Raw genomic sequence first — 18,720 nt, 5'->3', positions numbered from 1 at the left:
AGAATCAGCTGCCATTGCTCACTAAGACAGGGTGGCATAGAGACCAGAGCATGAGGAACGAGTGGCCCAGTAGGATGACTGCATAGACTGACAGCGTTTGAATTCTCCCTTCTCTTGTTTACCCAATACCATAGTCAAAATGTAGCTGATAACAGAAGACAGAAGATTTAGAACCCAGTTCTGCAGGTAGTTTCACTTGAGATCCAGTGGATTATTCCTACATTTGACCAGTTATATTTAATCTGAGCTTTAGATAACACTGAGTTTATGGCTTAAATACTTCGAGAATCTAAGCATCACCAAAAAGGAAAAAAAAACATTGGATTGGGTGGGTGCCGAATCACTGCACAGCTGGAGACTGCAGTGCTAGAGAACTTGGTGCTGTGGTAGCACAGAAGGCTACACTGCAGCAAAGGACAAAAGCAAGCCCTCTTCCTGCAGAGAGAGGGATTGTTTCTTGTTGTAGCCTATATGACTCTCACAAATAACTAGGAGAAGAGATGAGAGGAAAATTGGTGGATATCTCGAGACATCCATAATTACCTATTCCCTGAGAGAAAAGTCAATTTTACTGATGTGGTAAAAGGGCTTTGAAGATTCTAAAATGTTCTACAGTGTTGAAGAAAGATCATAGAGTATAGAGTTTGAAGGGAATTAGATGAAAAATGAGGCATTAAAAAGTTTTGATTTATTGGCAGAGTTCAGGGGAAAGTAATGAGCATGTGTAAAGTCCTATTTGGGAGGGGTGTGAGTAACCTTGGCTCCTAATCTAAAATTGAGAGGCCATGTCCTTGAGAAATGTTGAATAAAGAGGCAGGACTTGGAGCAGTATGTATAGTGCAGTCCCATTAATGTAAGAAAAAGTGTCTTTGTTTGTATGTGCATTACAGCAGGGCTGGAGGGGGGCATATCAACTGCTGACAGTGCGTCATAGCAAAAGATGGTGGGAGTCGGCTGGAAGACTGAATTTTTAATCAGACTTTACTGTTCTGTTTGTGTTTAATTTGGTAATAAAGGAGCTCTTTATGTGTGTGTGTGTGTGTGTGTGTGTATTATATAAAGAAGCTTTTAATATATCAATACATTTGGCTGCCCAGCTCACTTAATGAAACAATTTCAGTGTTATTGAATATTTTTCTACTTTCCTATTTTCTCTAAAACATTTTGATAAGCTTGGCAAACATGTGACTTTTGGGCAGGATACTAGATCTATAAAAGCATGTTTTCTCCTCTGTAAAATAACATCTACCTCAGTGGGGATGTTGTGAAAATTAATGATAATGTTAGTAAAGTACTTAATAAACAGTATCATTATTACAGAAAAAAATTAACTGTTACAAATCTATGAAATTCACTTATTCCACTAATGTGAATAATGCCTGCCTACTCTCTGCCAGGAACCAGGCTTAGAGTTGGTATAAATATGCGAACATACTATGGACCAAACCCTCAGGGGGCTTACAGTCCAGTGGTGGAGCAGGCTTTTTAAGTGGGCTAAGAAAGTAAGTGCCTTCTAGGTTTACAGATGCTGGGCATGACACTGAGGGGCGGGTGGTCGATTCTGTTCTAAGGGAAGGAGGTGCCAGTCTTTTTAATTTACCAGTTAATAAACTTTCCTATTAGATGATACAGATTGATTACTACAACATTATCTAAATGATGAAAGCTCTCAATTTATAAATTTGAAATTTTTTCTTTGTGGTACAATTGGCTACTGCTGCTCTGATCTAAGATTCTAACATTTTATTTTGTAACTGTGATGTAAAAATTTACACTAAGCTCCATCCCAGGAGTATGATGGGACTGAAGCAGAGTTACGGTTGTGAATAAATACAGAAACACTAATCAGAAATTTCCTTCATCTGACACTTTGGGAGTGATTCTGACACTAATAAAGAGAAGAGCTGATAGAGGACCCAGTGTAATTAGAACTTAGTCCATTAAGCCAGATGAGGAGGAAAAAAAAGAACTTGTATAAATAAAACTTCATTTGCAATTTTTACTGACAAGATATTTTTTAATAATTCACATATTCTTACTGACTAAAAAGTTTTAAATAACTCAGCTCCAAGGCATATAGATTAGGTTAAAATAGATAGTTATTTTAAAATATTTTCATTATATTCCTGTATTATATAATGTTATATTCTTATTCTCATCTTTGTTGCCTATCTTTTATTCTGAATTAATAAGAGAAAAAAATTAAGTCTTGTTTAATGTGTGATTTGAAAACTTACCTGGAGTGAGTTTCCTAGTGCCCTGTCTGGTTTTTGTCCTTTTCCGGTGGCCTTTAGAATTTCTGCTTGCTACAACTTGAACTTGTGTTTTGTTTTGTTTTGGAGTAACTTGTTTCTCAAGTATTTGTGCATACTTCATCATCCCTCTAGGTTAGATAACACTAAGACCAAAACAAGCATTTTCCAAGAAGACCTCTCACACCTGTTAAGGAAGGTTTTTCTAACATAATAGGCTAGGGACTTCCCAGGCAGTCCAGTGATTAAGACTAATTACACAGGGTCTCTAAGTCTTAAGATAAAGTGCAAATGAGGTTTAGGATTAGAATGACCGTTCAGACATTTCCAGGAAGAGCTCCACAGAAGAGCACGAAAGGCCCTCCTTTTCCTTGGTAAACTACTGTAAAAATTAAAATATGCAGAGCCAGGCATCCAAAGCCCCAGGCCCCAGAGAGCCTATTAGGCCATTGACTGCACCAGAAACTCACTGAAACAACTGTCCTGGAATAAGCTAGAACAAATAAGCATGTTTCCAGTGGTTACGAGCTAGGTTCTCAGTGGCCTGAGATGTTTATTTCAAAGCAGCTTCTGTCATTTCCCAAAAAGCCAAGTTACATTTATTAGAGTCTAAAAATTACATAAATCTGGCCCCAATGTATGGGACACTGTAGCCTGAGAGAGTGCTCATTCTGTCTGAGCTTAACGGTGACCGTGGATTGGTGTGTGGAGACTGGGTGACACGTGTCACTCGAGTGGCCGTCAGAAGTGGCATGAAGGTGGCTGACAGGATGTGAGGCTGGCTGCTTCATCCAGGGAATATCAAGAAAGAGGCAGGCAGAACAGACAACTGGCATAGGCATAGGAGATGTGCGGGAGTGCTGGTGTCCTGAGGGCGGGGTAGCCCAAGGGGCAGGGTCCCAGGAGGCTGGCAGGTGTGGAGTTGGCAGCTGCACTTCCCCTGGTTCCCTGTGCCTGGTTCCGAGGTAGGAGAGTAAAGCTCCTTGACCTGAGATTGTGCCTCAGCTGGTCTGACTTGGTCACGAGGGAACTGCCAGCAGAGCTGCCCAGGCGGTTCTCTCACTGTGGGAGGCTCCCCGGGTGGTGAGCAGAGGCCAGGATCTGTTGTGGAAGTAGCTGATATTAAACAGACGTATTGTATTGAATACCTCAGTATTGGTTGAAATGTGTCATTCTGAAGGTTTTTCTGGGAACGTGGGCTGGTTCTGGATTCTGGGCTGGGGGAGGGGCAAGTGAAGCAGGCCGGTTGTTCAGGGAGTGAAGGTAACTCCAGAGGAGCTCAGCTCCGGGGCCTGGCTCAGCTGCAGAGGCTGAACTTCGGGCGACTCGCTGTCTGCCTGAGACTGGGGAGAGATCGGTGTGTGCAGCCAGTGAGAGCAGCGGCCGTGACCACAAGAGGTGACCCTGAGGGGAAGGGTGTGGACCGAGGCAAGGACAAACTCGGGACCAGACTTGGAATGGGTTAAAGCCTTGCCTTTGCTGGCGCCTTCCGAAGTCAGCCAGCGAGAGCCCTGGGGGCCGGCCCTGGGTTCTCCTCTTGCGGTGACGGTGGGAGGGAGAAGGCGGGGCGTGGCCGGCTCACCTCCCCGGCGGGCTCTCCTCCAATCGCTGGGCAGAGAGCGCCTACCCAGCACACCCCCTCCTGACTCTGCCGCAGGACGCTGGGCCCTCTGCTGGCTCGCTCACTCGAGCTCGGCTCCCCTCCTGCCATCTTCCGTTGCAAAGCATTTCTGGGAGCTGCATGTGGGTGACGCAGCAGCATTGTTCGCAGTCACAGGAAGCCGCGGCTGAGCTGAAGGGCTCGAGAAGGAGCTTAGAGCACTGCACGCCGCTCCCTCTGGGTAACCTGAAGGGGTTAGCCCGACTGTCCTGCCTTAGCTGCTCTGGGAGATTTCAGAATTTTCAAGTAAATTGGGATTTTTCCTAGAGGCAGAAAACCTAAGTCCTTCAGCACAACTTCCAATAAGAAAGCAAAACAAAGACGCTGGGGAAACTTCAACCAAGAGCCTCGGCAGCTCCAGAGCGACGAGAAACGCAAGGTCAGGCAGGCGGGCGGCAAACCCTTTCTGGTTCGGGGTGTATGTAACTGTAGGGACTTTGTCTTGGTGAAGAGGCAGGAGAACTGCCTGCCGAGCGAGTCCGGGACAATGCTGAGGTGCTGGTTGTGCCGTCACTGCACTTGTTCCCTCTCCTGGTGGGATGTGCTTTCAAATTGGGTCGTTTGGCTTTTGGGAATCTTTTCCCCTTCTCTACTCAGGCGCCCGCGGTTCTCTTCCCCTTCCTGGGCTGTGTCGGGTGTGGGCTTGTGCTTGAACATTCTCTCGAATGCCAGGAGCCTAGATAGGCGTCAGCCTTTCCGCACTCCACCCCCGCTCCCTGTCCCAAACCCCCTCTGGTGAAGGGTGGTGGCTTCTTTATATGGTTTCTTGAAGGGCCTCAGCTGGAGTCTGCCTTTTTTGATGAAGGCAGGACGTGCTTGGTCGTATGGCCCCGGTGAAATAAGGCTTGGAAGGAAATCTGCATTTCCCTCCACACCCACACAGACCCTAGTAACTGAGTCGTGTATGTGTGAATAGCTGCCCCCCTCCACCCGCCCCGCACCCCAACACAGACACAGTTTCTCCACCTACCCTTCCTTGTCCCCCACAGAAGTCTTGCAGGTAGACTGCTTTTGGTGAATAGTTAGGTTCCTTTTCTACTGTTAAACAATTGCGGATCTTTCTGTGTAGTCTGTTTTGCTGAAAGTGGAAAGTCCCTGTTTGTGGACAGCTCAGTGCTCGCAGGCAGAGGAAATGGGCAGAGTCCTACTCCTCGGCAGTGCGAAGTGGGGGAGGGGAGCCGAGCCGTGCACTCCCTAGCACACATTTTGAATGGACCTGAATTTTTCACCCTGGGGAGATTAGGAGCCCGTACCAGAGCCTAGTCCCACGTGGCACTGCACCCCGCCTCTTCACCCCCACGCAGTGTGGTGCTAAGAGGAGGCTCCAGAATAGGGTGCCATAGCAACTCGAAGTAAATAAAACGTCTGCAAATGAAATGAGTTTGGGGGAGTGTGAGAGGCATCTGGAGATTTGGCAAAGGGGATCATCATGGAGGAGCTTCATGGGTATGAGTTAAAGGGTCTTTCTGAGTCCCAACTCTGAATTTGGGGCATGATCCTTAGGTTAAGGATGAAAAAACTTGGTAGAGAAATGCCTCATGCTTCAAAAAGTCCTGGTCTCTAGGCACAGACCCCACAGGATTATGAGAATTATTATTAAAAATGGCCCAGGCATGCTGGCCTGTCCAGGATCAAAGTTTACTTTTCCCTGAAACAGTTAATATCCTGTATACACCTAAAGCAACCAGAAGGAAATTGTGTAACTTGTCTTCTGGATTTGTGTTTTTTTGCAGTTGCCATTGCTTTAGGTCTCATGAGGTCAGATGAGGAGGGATTTCGTTCTGCTATAGAAGGTTTGGGACTCAGAAATTTCTGTCTAAAACGTAAAAGATTTGTTTCAAAATAACACTCAACCAGTGTGACTCACTTGAGTGGCAGTTTCTTACTGTAGAACTGTACCTGAAGTCGTCTCAAACTAGACTGACTAAAGTCATGGGAACTATTGCCCCTAAGGTAGTTCCTGCCCCCCTTTATGGGAATAAAGGCAAATAACTCTGTGTGTGTCTGTGTGTCTGTGTGTGTGTCTGTGTGTGTGAGAGAGAGAAAGAGATTTGAGATTGAGATTTCTGTAATCAGCCTTAGAAGAACACAGCCCGGGGTTGAATCAAGACATTGAGACCCTGCTGTGCATATTATTAATTCAGTATTAGCCAATCCTTTTTTTTTTTTGCCACTTTGCCAATAACATCTGCAAAATGAAGGCAATATTTAAATACATGATAATACTTGTTAACTTGTGTAGAAGAGTAATGGGGTGAGGTAAAGTTTTACTGGCATATATAGAACTGTGTGACAACACTTGTCACAGTGGTAGCATAAGTGGTTACAGTAAGTACACAAGTACGGGGTTGGAAGCAAAGGTAAATTTGAAGTCTTGATAGTACTGCACTCGTTTGAGTTCTTTTCCATCTTCGATTTGTTTTGCAGTGAGCCTCTCTCTATATGAAGGGAAATTGTAGACAGTTGCCAGCCTGCCCTTCACCTTGGTGCTTAGGGGGACTGAGGCTAAGTCTGGATGCTGTTAGGAGTGGTTGGCTCTCTGTTCACTATGTCCTTTTTTCCCCTCTTCTCTCCTATCTTACCCTTAGATTTTGCTGGAGGAGCTTGCCAACAGTGATCCCAAGTTAGCCCTCACTGGAGTCCCTATTGTACAGTGGCCGAAAAGGGATAAGGTAAGAAATTATTCTTCAGGCTGCTGAAACATTTTGCTGGCTGACCATTACTGTTCCTGAAAGAAAAAGAACAACTAGAGGCAGACAGCTTTGGTTGCATTAGTGTAAACTGACAGAAAATCATTACTCAGTTCTGTTTTGCTTCTTAAGTCAGGATAGTTGGCTATCTTTGGAGGTGGACTCTCTTAACAGAACTGTCAAACAGAGGGCGGTTTGCCCTCTGGCCATAGTTTGCCCAGCCGTGTAATGTTCTACCCCCTCCAGTCCTTAAAACTACCTGATATGTTTGACCTCACTGCTTTCTCTTTCTAGCTTAAATTCCCAACCCGGCCAAAGGTGCGGGTTCCGACCATCCCCATCACAAAGCCTCACACTATGAAACCAGCTCCACGGTTAACACCTGTGAGGCCAGCTGCTGCCTCCCCCATAGTGTCAGGAGCCAGGCGGAGACGAGTGCGATGTCGAAAATGCAAAGCCTGTGTGCAAGGAGAGTGTGGTGTCTGCCACTACTGCAGGGACATGAAGAAGTTTGGGGGCCCTGGTCGCATGAAGCAGTCCTGTGTTCTCCGGCAGTGCTTGGCAGTGAGTGATCTGCTGGGTAAAGAATATGGGGGAGGGGGGGTGGTACCAGGGGACCGAAATACACATAGTGTAGACTTCAGAGTTGGGAAGACAAGGTTTTGCTCTCTTTATGGCTTTCTTCATTTTGTCCCTTTTTTCTCTGGGTTTAGAAAGAAGGTACCTAATATTTAAAATAATCGAATTTAATCTTTCAGCCTTAGCCAACTTTCAAATGAGGGACCAGCATTTGAAGGGCAAATCACTGCTCTCTGTCCCCTCTTTTTAAGTGGATTAGAAAGGAAGGACCTGAGAGGCCAAGGACAGGCCAACTGAAAATAAACTGATCTCTTTTGGTCTCTTGTCCTCAGCTAGTTGACTCTCCCCATTTTCTTCCTTAGCCATTTTTCCTGCCAAAACCTCTCTTCTCACCACACAGTCTCTGTGCTCTCTAAGTGTTTACTAGAGAATTACAGAAACCAAATCGTCCATCTTCGGTTAAAGGGAAGCTGAAATGATAAGGATCTAAGCCTGCTCTTTTCTTGGTTTCTGTCTTTGTCCTCTTGTAGCCCAGACTGCCTCACTCAGTCACGTGTTCCCTCTGTGGAGAGGTGGATCAAAATGAGGAGACACAGGACTTTGAGAAGAAACTCATGGAATGCTGTGTCTGCAACGAGATTGTTCATCCTGGCTGCCTCCAGGTGAGGAGAGGCCTAAGGGGCCCATGAGGCCTCGGCTTATAGAATGTCTAGAGATACTGAGTGGAGCAGAGGAAAGTGGAACATCTGTCATGAGAGGCTGCTGGCATCCCTACTGTGGGCCATCAGCTGTGGGTCATGTAGTGGTCTAACATCTGCTCTTGATTCAGTGTCTGTATTCAATGTCAGGCACTGTGCTAGACCCTGAGGATAAACCGGTACCCAAAATAGTCCTGGTTCCTACCCTCATGGAGCTTACAGTCTGGCCTCTGGTGGGTAAGTTTGGAGTCCCCAGGCCATCGTGGCATAGTCTAGTCTGTTTTGGAATGCCTCATGCCTTTAAGTGCCTCTGTTACATACTTCATTGTATCTCTGGATATTAGTTGCTGAAAGATGGTGAGAGTAATACTGTCAGCTAACATTTAATGTGTGTTCAGTCTGTATCAGGCTCGGTGCACACCTGGAGAGCTTTAAAAAAAAAAAAAAATAGTAACAGGAATTCCCTGGCGGTCCAGTGGTTAAGACTCCGCACTTTCACTGCCGAGGGTCTGGGTTCAATCCCTGGTCAGGGAACTAACTAAGATCCCGCAAGCCACACAGCACAGCCAAAAAATGTAGTTAGAAGGTTAGAAAGTTAGAAAAAAGTTAGAAAAGTTAGAAAGTTAGGAAAAAAAAAAAGAAGGTTCAGACCTCAACCTCAGAGGTTGAGTCAACTCTTCTTTCATGGACTCTGGGCCCAGACGTGTTCAAAAGCTCTCCGAGTGATTCTGATGTGCAGCCGGAGTGAAGAAGCACTCTTTTACATGCATTCCCTTGTTTAATCTTTAAGACAACCCTGTGAAGTTGGGTCTGACCTGTTTCTTCTTTAAGATTTCTTTAAATCTAAAGTGCATTGGTGCTGGTACTTTCTTGGTCTTCCTGAAGGTGTCAACTATGTCATGACTGCCACCTGGCTGACAGTGATTATAAGACACAGTTAATTGTGAGAAGCAGCCCAGTTTCAGAAGATTCAAATGTGAAAATATGCATCTTAGATTTGATAAAATAAGGTATTATCTTCATGGTGATGACAATGGTTAATACAAAGTGTTTACTACATGCCAGGCATTTTTCTAAACATTTTACATAGTATGTAATTCATTTAATCGTTACCACTACCCTGCAAAATGGGTACTGTTATTTATCCTCACTTAACAGTTGAGTCACAGAGACCCCAAACCATAACTAAGTCATAACCATTATGCCCCACTGTCAAGATCACACTGGCACTGTTCCTGTGTGTCCAGTTCATTTTACAAGTGGCATGAGACCCTCAGGAGAATGTATGTGTCAGGGGAAGAGACCCCAGATTGACCCAGACTCTTGGGAATCTTCTTTTGGAGTCTAAACTTGATCAGGTAACCAAGAGTGAGGATGGCCAGTTTCCCACTGTCTGGGAGTGAGGCCAGATGGTTCTCTATCTTTCTCCCCTGTGGACCGGTGTGTTTAAGAGTGGGTAACTCTTCCCAACCATGTGGCTGTATTATTGTTTGATAAAGGAAGCTTAAGAGACAGGTTGGGTTTTGTCTGTTTCTTAAATGAGACAGATTTTTAACATCGTTATCTGCCTACAGATGGATGGAGAGGGTTTGCTTAACGAGGAATTGCCAAATTGCTGGGAGTGTCCAAAGTGCTACCAGGAGGACAGCTCAGAGAAAACCCAGGTAAGGGAACTTTCTCCAAACTTGCACTGTGAGAAGGAAGGAAGCATCAAGCTCAGGATAACGTTTGCCTTTGCATCTTTATTTGCAGGATTATTTTTTATTCTGTTTTATTTGCTATCTTTTTTTTCCCTTTGATTAATTATATTTCTTTTGAGTTTTAAATTTTGTATTTTTTTATTATTGAATATTGTCCCCCTTGGGGGTCTGCAAATTCCTGAGGTTCTTTTACACTTTGGGGCCCTTGAAAAAGAGGAGCCACAGCTGGGCTGTTTGAGGAGGGAAATGAGGTGAGCTTGGGCTGCTCATGAGGAATGAAACTTGAGGGGAGGCAGTGACCTGAGTCAGCTGGTAAATACGGTGGTATACTGGAGTTTCCAGTTAGGCAGGTTTACATTTTTGTCATCTTCACCTTTGTGGCAGAAAGCCCTGCCCTCGTGCCCAATTGTGTCCTACAGAGACCGTCCCTCCTCTAGAGGGGATCAGTGCCATGACCTTGGCCCCAGGCTACTACTGTTGCTGGTCCAGTGGTCACCAGTAATGTCAAAGGGCCAAAAAGACGCTGGTTACTCCAGCCAGGAAGGCAAGACCTGTTAAGGGCACATACAGAGGAGGCCGTTGGCCTCGTGTCAGTCATCCATGCCCTGGTGGATGATTCCAGGTTCCCTGCGCAGGAGTAGGGACACGTTTCCTTGTTTTCTTTCTATTTCTTCCCACTTAGGCAGTGAGGTCATTGAATTTTCAGTCTAAATATCTTTGAGGGCAAGGATTTCTGGAGTTGACTAGTGCTAAAGTTCTCCTTATTCCAAGTTCTTATACTAGCAGCAAGTTTTTAGTAATAGCTTTTACATGTGTCTTCACTGGTGGTGGTGGTGGTGTTGGTGGTGGGCGCTCGCTGTAGCAGATGGATTGGCAGATACTGTTTAGTATTACCTTCTAATGCATTGTAAAAGCCAGCACCCAAAAGTTGGTCATTCTCTTCCAACCATAGTGATCTAAGAATATAAGGAGAAAAGGGAGCAGAATTGTTGCATAGGGACACAAAATGTCTCCTTAAGGGAAATCTGAACTACTGCTGTGATACCTAGTGGAACACATTGGTTAGGCTTCATTGCAGCATAGCCAAGGTGGGCTCCAGGAAGGGAAAAGTGACCAGTGAGCACAAGTGGCAGAGGGTGAGGTTGTGCTTTTTTTGTGAGATGTTGGCTTCACCAAACTTGAATTCCTCATTTTCATCTGGAGGAGATTCCTCTGGGAGCAGTGCAGTTTCTCGTTCTCGGCTTAATCTCTCACCTGTGGTTGGTCTCCCGGGACAGCGTGGGGCGCTGAGTGGAAGAAGCCTGGTAGGGTCGAGCTTAGACCCTGGTAGAGCTAAAAGTCAGTAGTGTTTACTGCTATCACGATCAGCATCCTAGCTCAAATATATAGGTAGGCTGCTTTTCTTCCAACAGAAGCATCTCTTGGGTGTTTAAAATGGTCAGATGGCATAGGGGTAGAGTTGTGGCCTCTTTAAAGGATTTCTTTACCAGGGAATTATAACCAAAAAATTGGGACAAGAGATGAATAGGGCAGGCTATGGAATCATGCAGCCCAAATATGGATCCCACTCGTCTGTACTTGGACACAGACCTTTCTGTCACAGGTAGATTTCCCAAGGGACCTATTTCGAGGGTTTTGCTCTGTAATCAGCTTTCTCCAGCACAGATGTGAGCTCAGTTGCTGATCCTGGCAGTCTAGATTGCAGACGGAGGAGATGACCACCCTGCAGCACGCAGAGATCCCTTTCCCCGTAGAAAAGCAGTGGCCTGCCCTCTCGCTAGTCCTCTGAGAGCAACAGTGAGGTTGACCCTGTAAGTGTAGAGGGTTTTGAAGAAATGAGGCACTGATGTGGCGTTTGGGGGCCTGTTTTGCAGAAGCGGAAAATGGAAGAGAGCGATGAAGAAGCCGTGCAAGCCAAAGTCCTGCGGCCCCTGCGGAGCTGCGACGAGCCCCTCACGCCCCCACCTCACTCGCCCACCTCCATGCTGCAGCTCATCCACGACCCGGCCTCCCCCCGGGGCGTGGTGACTCGTTCATCCCCTGGGGCCGGCCCCAGCGACCACCACAGTGCCAGCCGCGATGAGCGCTTCAAACGGCGGCAGTTGCTGCGGCTGCAGGCCACAGAGCGCACCATGGTACGGGAAAAGGAGAACAATCCCAGCGGCAAAAAGGAGCTGTCTGAAGTTGAGAAAGCCAAGATCCGGGGATCGTACCTCACTGTCACGCTACAGAGGCCCACCAAAGAGCTCCACGGGACATCCATTGTGCCCAAGCTGCAGGCCATCACGGCCTCCTCTGCCAACCTTCGCCATTCCCCCCGTGTGCTAGTGCAGCACTGCCCAGCCCGAACCCCCCAGCGTGGGGATGAGGAGGGGCTGGGGGGAGAGGAGGAGGAAGAGGAGGAGGAGGAGGAGGAAGATGACAGTGCAGAGGAGGGGGGTGCAGCCAGGCTGAATGGCCGGGGCAGTTGGGCTCAGGATGGAGACGAAAGCTGGATGCAGCGGGAGGTCTGGATGTCTGTCTTCCGCTACCTCAGCCGCAGAGAACTTTGTGAATGTATGCGAGTGTGCAAGACGTGGTATAAATGGTGAGCAGGGATACAGGGATCAGGAATAGGGGTACGGGAGTAGGTGGCAGGTTTCCATATGAGAACAGCATGTGTCTTGGCATCTGGAGGCTTGTCGTGTCCTAAAGGATTAAATCAACCCAGTCTATTCCCCACACGGTGGGTCCTGTTAAATATGTGGCCAGTTGTGCCCGCAGGTGTCATCAGGGAAATTTGGCCCTTTGCCTCCTCTCCCTGCTACTTTCCCATCTCTCTTTACTGGACTTAAGGATGGATTTGTACATTTGGGCCTGGGGGATGGATTTGTAGTTTGTGCTAAAACTTCAGAGTCATAATCCCCCTACCCCCCAGTCAACTGAACTTGTTATACATTTGTTGAGAGCCTGTGATATGCCAGTCACTCTCCTGGTGCTGGTGACACAGATGACTGCTGTTAAGCCCCTGCCTCAGTTATGTCTCCATCTAACGAGAGAGGTATACATGCTTTTAAAAAACTTTGAAGGTGCTCACAGGCTCACAATTTTCCATAGTTTTAATTCTCATCCTCTAAACCTGGATCGGAATTCCTTTCTCCAGCAAGCAGTTCAGTGTTGAAGCTTCCTGAGACTTAGTTGTCCTTCTTAATGAGACCTGCCATTTCTTCTCAACTTAAACGTTAAGACAAGGGAGGGGGGGGAATCCCTAGAGGTGATAAAGATTTCCACTGGGCATTGTTTTCCCTTAAGCTCCTGGACCCTAGGACATATCCTTTATATCTGGGTCAAATCCCATTACAGTAGTTTTCAAAGTGTGATGCCTGGACCAGTGACATCACCTGGGACCTTGTTAGAAGTGCAGGTTTTCAGGGCCAATCTCAGACCTACTGAATCAGAACCTCGGGGGCGGGGCCAGGCAATCTGTTTTTAATAAATTCTCCACCAGGGGATTCTGATACACATTAAAGTTTGAGATCCCCTGCTCTATTGTAAGCAGCCTGTTTCTGCCATAGAAGTTTCAGTGCCATTGGTGAAGTTTTTTCAGTCTTTAAATAAAGACTCCATTCTTTGCAAACTTGAGTTTATTTCCCAAATCTGAATTAATATGTGATCTACCCAAATTCTCCTAATATTTCTCTTCGTAGGGCTAGTGGGCCTGCCTGGCTCTGTCCCTCAGTTTCCAGGCCAAGCCACATAAGACTCGCATTATGTGCCGTCTCCTCTTCCCCTGCCAGCCAGACTCTGAGCCAGGCTGGGGAGCAGGAACTATAAAATATTAAACAGAAGCCTGCATGTTGCAGTGCTATTTGTGGCCTATGGACTTGTAGATTGCAGTGGAAGGGCAGGACTCTCCCTTTCAGTTCTGGTCTGGACTGGCTAGAAAATGTAAAGATAGCACTGAAACCCAAGGGTGGTAGAGGACTCTCCAGGCCTGATTTTAATAAAGAGCCTCTTTCGACCTGATACAGTAATGGCTCTTTGTGGAGCTCAAGGCAGAATGAACTGTGGATGTGCCACGTAGCGCCCTGCATCTCAGGCAGCTGGGAGAGACTGTGATGAGGGAGAGAGTAGAGGGAAGCCTAGTAGCTTCCAGCAGTAAGAAGTCAAGAAATTTTTTGATGTTCCCTTATATATACTTTGATGGGAGCCATACCATTTTAATGCAAATGAGGGGTTATAATATATTGTTTTACTGTGTGTCCCTAACAATTGTGCTGTGTTCTCAGCCCATCCAGAGTAAATCAGGGTGAACTGGTCAAGTAATCCCTATTCCCTGAGGCAACAAAATGACAGGGCATGATCCTTGTGTGCATGTAGAAGAATCTAGGGAAAGTGAATCCTCCAGGTCCTCTGCTTTTCCCAGAAGCCTCCAGCAGCCTGTGGTGAAGTTCCTCTGACAAGGGACATCAGGTATTGACAGCTAGTTCTCTTTCCTTCTGTCACAGGTGCTGCGACAAGAGACTTTGGACAAAAATTGACTTGAGTAGGTGTAAGGCTATTGTACCCCAGGCTCTCAGTGGCATCATCAAGAGGCAGCCAGTTAGCCTCGACCTCAGTTGGACCAACATCTCCAAAAAACAACTGACGTGGCTCGTCAATAGGCTGCCAGGTGAGCAGCCCTGCGCTGTCCTTCCAAGGGCAGGCAGGGAAAGCTGCGTTGTTGGCAGCGCTTCTTAGAATTGCTTTAGGGCAATTCAGGGCAGCAGTCTGTGCCATTGTTGCCTTTCTGCTTAGCAAGAGGCTTCGCCTGGGCCACCTTAACTGCCAGTCCCCACGGTGCCACTCTGGACTGGCAGGCCAATCACTGCAGTAGACAGTGAAGAGAATGGGATCAGGTGCTGCTGCCAGCCCTGCAGGTCTGCTCAGCATAGCCACTGAAGAGGAAATTTGAGTAAGATGTTGCCTTGATCAGCCCCTGGTAAGGCCTTGTTCCCTTAAGCATTTTGAGGTCTTGGATAAAGAGGAAGTCACTCACACTTACATGACTCTGGTAGGAACTAAGCAATCCATTTTACCACCAGAGTTAGATGTAATTTAGGAAAGCATAGGAGTCTTTGAGCTGGATTACTAGAGTAAGATTAGGACATGGTCCCTCTCTCCATTAGACTGGGCATCTGTTTACCTTGGTCTGATTGGCTGGTAGTTGAGGCTTTGGATGGGCCGGTAGAGTGTATTATTGCCTGTCTGTTTCCTTCCATTGCAGGACTGAAAGACCTCCTCCTGGCAGGCTGCTCCTGGTCTGCAGTCTCTGCCCTCAGCACCTCCAGCTGCCCCCTTCTCAGGACCCTTGATCTTCGGTGGGCAGTAGGAATCAAGGACCCTCAAATTCGGGACTTGCTGACTCCACCGGCTGATAAACCAGGTATGCTCTGGGCCTGACTTCTCTGTGCTCCTCTTGGGGTAGCTTTGTCTTTCAGCTGAACTTCATTCCCAGAAGCTAAGGTTCTGATGCTGTTGAAGAGTAGAAAAATGCAAATTGAAAACAGAATGATGGACTGCGTACAAGTACAGGTTACCTGTTTATAGATAACTACCAACAAAGAAAGGAGTAAGTCCATTTTGTGGGTTAGTGGAGCTTGGGGCTTAGAGAGTATAAGCCCGAGGAAGTTCAGGAAGGCTTCATGGTTGAGGTGGAACATTGAAAGCTGTTTCCATGATAGTCTAGAAAAGTGCGGGAGTGTGGGAAGGAGAGGAGCATTCCACACATACCCCTTGGCTGTGTAAGTGAGGCACAGTCCAGCAGCTGGGAAGAAAGAAAACGTGTCTGGTTTCCTAGAAACGGCCCCCACGCACTGCTCACTCCCTGAAGGGAAGCGTGTGGGCAGTTCTGCTTATTAACCCCTGCAGGGGGGCCTGGCCAGCAAGTAGCTGAAGCTGCCTGCAGCTTTGGAGCTGGACTAGAGTTGAGAATTTTGATCTAGGCCCTTCTCTTGCCTGTGCAGGTCAGGACAATCGCAGCAAGCTCCGGAACATGACCGACTTCCGGCTGGCGGGCCTTGACATCACAGATGCCACGCTCCGCCTCATCATTCGCCACATGCCCCTCCTGTCTCGACTCGACCTCAGTCACTGCAGCCACCTGACAGATCAGTCCTCCAATCTACTCACCGCTGTTGGGTCTTCCACTCGTTACTCCCTCACAGAGCTCAACATGGCAGGTATGGCGCTGTGATGTTTTGTGACAAGCTGCCCCCTGCCTCCCAGAAGCCCAGCCCTCCTTGGAGCTTGACCAGTAGAACAGAAAGAACATGGTCTGCTGACTAAACGTGTTAACTTGTTTCCTGACATCTGGACAAGGACATGGAACTTCGTCCCTTTTGTAACTGATGGGAACTAAGGCCTCAAGCAGTTGTCAGGTACCTAAGAGCACGGCCACCACCCAGCTGCAGTTTGGTGAGCCTTGCAGTGCAGGGAGTGCGGTGGCAGGGGGCCTTCAGAGGCCGCCGTGCTGATGGCACTTCTGGTCTCTGAGCCAGGTAGTTATGGGCAAAAGGGGACTTTTGTTTAGCATTCTGAGGGAAAGCTGGGAAATTGAGGCTCCTGTGGCTGTGTGTACATAGCATTGTCCTTGTGGTCACTTTCCCCAGGTTGCAATAAATTGACAGACCAGACCCTGATCTACCTACGGCGCATCGCCAACGTCACCTTGATCGACCTTCGAGGATGCAAGCAGATCACCCGAAAAGCCTGCGAGCACTTCATCTCAGACTTGTCCATCAACAGTCTCTACTGCCTGTCTGACGAGAAGCTGATACAGAAGATCAGCTAAGACACACCCAGCCCAGACTGAACAGGAAACTGATCTTCCCCTGACTCCCCAGCCAGGAGAGCCTCTCTCCCCGACCCTGCACGGGCTCTGAGGCCAGCGTCACACTCCCTCTCTGCTCTCCTGTCCCTTGAGCCCTTCCCTTACAGCCGGGGCAGAGAGGGTGGTGGACACCAGGCTTACCTGCCTGCTTCTCTCCCTCCTAAGGAGAAGGGGGTAGCAAATTGATCTGAGGGGAAAGCACAGGCTGTGTGCTGTCACAGTGCCTGCTCGCTTGCTCACCCACTCGCTCACTCGCCTGCCAGGAGGCTGGGCTCTCAGTTTGGGGTGTCTGTGCAACCATCATCTGCACTGGGCCCTGGGGTCCTCCTCCCCATCCATGGTCCCCAGCAGTGCCTGGTTCTGAGCAAACTCCCAGGGAAGAAAGTGGCCCTGTCTCCGTGGCCAGGTTCTCCTTATGGTGTCCAGTGCGTGTCTCTCCTCCATCACACTCTCCCAGCTTATGCAGGAGGGGCCAGCAGCCCCAGGAATGCCAGCCCCATGCAGATCACACTGGTGCTGTTGAGGTGTCTAAAACCTCTTGTTGTGTCTGTGCTCTCCCTCCTCGCCTCTCCTTTAGCTTGATCCTGTCCGATGCTCGTGGTAGTTCACATAATGAGGTTCCCCCAGCCCAGACTTGCCTGCTAGTTTCTGTGAAGTCCTTGTTGCACTTATTGGGGTTGAGGCTCTTCAGAGGAGCTGGAACTGTCTACCCCAGGGACACCCCCATTTTATTGCTTCCCAGGCAGATTCTGAGACAGGCACCATCTCCCCGTTCCCCTCCTTCTTCGGCCTGCCCTGCCCTTTTCCACACTTACCTTATCCCCACCTGAATAGGGCTTTCCCAGGATGCGTGTCCTCAGAGGGAGCAGCCTATCTCCCCCAGCTGGGGGGGATCAGAGAACTAGGCCAAGTCCCCACCTGCCTCCCAGCAGGCTCCGGGCCTCAGGTGTCCCGTAGCCACCAGAGCCCAGGCCTGTGTCTAGCCCCAGTGGCTCACTGATCTGGCACCTTTGGAGGGGTGGGAGAGGTCCTGCTTAGAAGCCAGTCACCTGCCCTCTGCCTGCAGCCATGGAAGGGGGTGTGCATGTGCCTCTGTGTGTGTGGCTGAGTGTGTTAAGCGTGTGTGTGGAGGGAAGGAGGGGAGCGTGGTGTCTCCCACTCCACCGCCCTGTGTCGAGCCCCATCCGCTGCCCCCTCTTACTTTGCATTGAACGGCCTGTCCAAAGATCCTCTCTCTAGGGCAGCAGAGAGCTTTTTGCACTTTAAAAAAAAAAAAAAAAAAAATGGAAAGAAAGGTCGGAATTGCTTTTGGGTCAATATTTAAGTGTGTGAGGAGATGCTCAGTAGCAGCAGCCCGTGGCAAGAGCTTGTAAATGATAGACGCGGATTTGCACTCTGCTCCCCATCTGTAAGGATAGCGAGATAGCACAACCTTGCCCCACCTTCTCGTCCTCCAGCCCATCCCTTCCTGGCCCCTTTCCTGCAGCCCAGTCTCAGGCTCTCCTCCTCCTGAAGCCCTTTGGGGGAGGGGAAGGAGCCCAGGCACCAGGGGTCTGAAGTGTGAGCCACCCCAAGGAGAGACGCCACGTGCACCCTTGCCACTTCCAAAGCAATAGAGGCAGAGGGGCTCCCTCTTTGCCACCTAGCCCAGCTTTGACCCTGGCATTGACTGGCCTCCTAAGAGAAAACTGGGTCTTGGGAGGGGGTGGCATTGTGTCTGTTTCTTCCAATCTGCTGATTCTCTTGGCTGCACCTTACAAGCAGCAGTCTGCTCCCGTGACCCTCTGCCCCTCCCACTGGTCTCCAGGCCCCAGCCAACTGGGGCTGAAACTTTGAAGAAATGCCAGTGACTTATTCCAGAGTGCCTCAGTTAGGGGAACTTCTCTGTAAAGAACCCTGGGTATTGAGCAAAAACCTTATTAATATTATTGTTAATGACCTATAATTGGAAGCTTCCTGCCTTTTTTTGGTTGCTCCTGTGGAAAATACTGAAAAGATTACTTTGTTTTGTTTTCTTGTCTTTTTATAAAAGGGGAGGTGGAGAGACCCCTTCAGAGCAGGGATTGTGCCGGGAGAGTGCCTCTGACTTTGGGACGTTTCATCTACAGAAATTTCCAAGCTGATGGTTTGTTTTGGGTTTTGGTTTCTATTTTTTTGTTTGTTTTTGGTTTGGAAAAACAAGCATTTTTACCGCGCACGTAAATTGGTCAGCAGAAAAGGGAGCTCAGGAGTGGCAGCCAATGGACCTGTGCCCTTGCTGGGTTTTCCTTTTCTCTGGGACTGTGAGGGGG

The 18,720-nt window shown here is 48.2% G+C and overlaps 1 protein-coding gene across 1 annotated transcript in view; it reads left to right on the top strand.

Annotated features, from left to right (window-relative positions):
* The window catches only part of KDM2A (lysine demethylase 2A), a gene marked incomplete at its 3' end in the record, with an annotated part of 98,202 nt that extends 81,812 nt beyond the window's left edge, over positions 1-16,390 (top strand). Inside the window, exons 13-21 of the mRNA XM_079708959.1 lie at positions 6,501-6,584; positions 6,897-7,166; positions 7,712-7,843; positions 9,454-9,543; positions 11,454-12,166; positions 14,067-14,230; positions 14,825-14,983; positions 15,564-15,779; positions 16,209-16,390. Of these exons, the coding sequence (XP_079565085.1) occupies positions 6,501-6,584; positions 6,897-7,166; positions 7,712-7,843; positions 9,454-9,543; positions 11,454-12,166; positions 14,067-14,230; positions 14,825-14,983; positions 15,564-15,779; positions 16,209-16,390 (2,010 nt within the window). The remainder of the gene's footprint in view (positions 1-6,500; positions 6,585-6,896; positions 7,167-7,711; positions 7,844-9,453; positions 9,544-11,453; positions 12,167-14,066; positions 14,231-14,824; positions 14,984-15,563; positions 15,780-16,208) is intronic.
* Positions 16,391-18,720: the final 2,330 nt, after the last annotated feature.

The sequence above is a fragment of the Hyperoodon ampullatus genome, assembly GCF_949752795.1.
Source record: "Hyperoodon ampullatus genome assembly, chromosome: 7".
NCBI classification, from domain to species: domain Eukaryota; kingdom Metazoa; phylum Chordata; class Mammalia; order Artiodactyla; family Ziphiidae; genus Hyperoodon; species Hyperoodon ampullatus.
The sequence above is the reverse complement of the archived record's forward strand: the minus strand, read 5'-3'. Positions and strand labels throughout refer to the sequence as shown.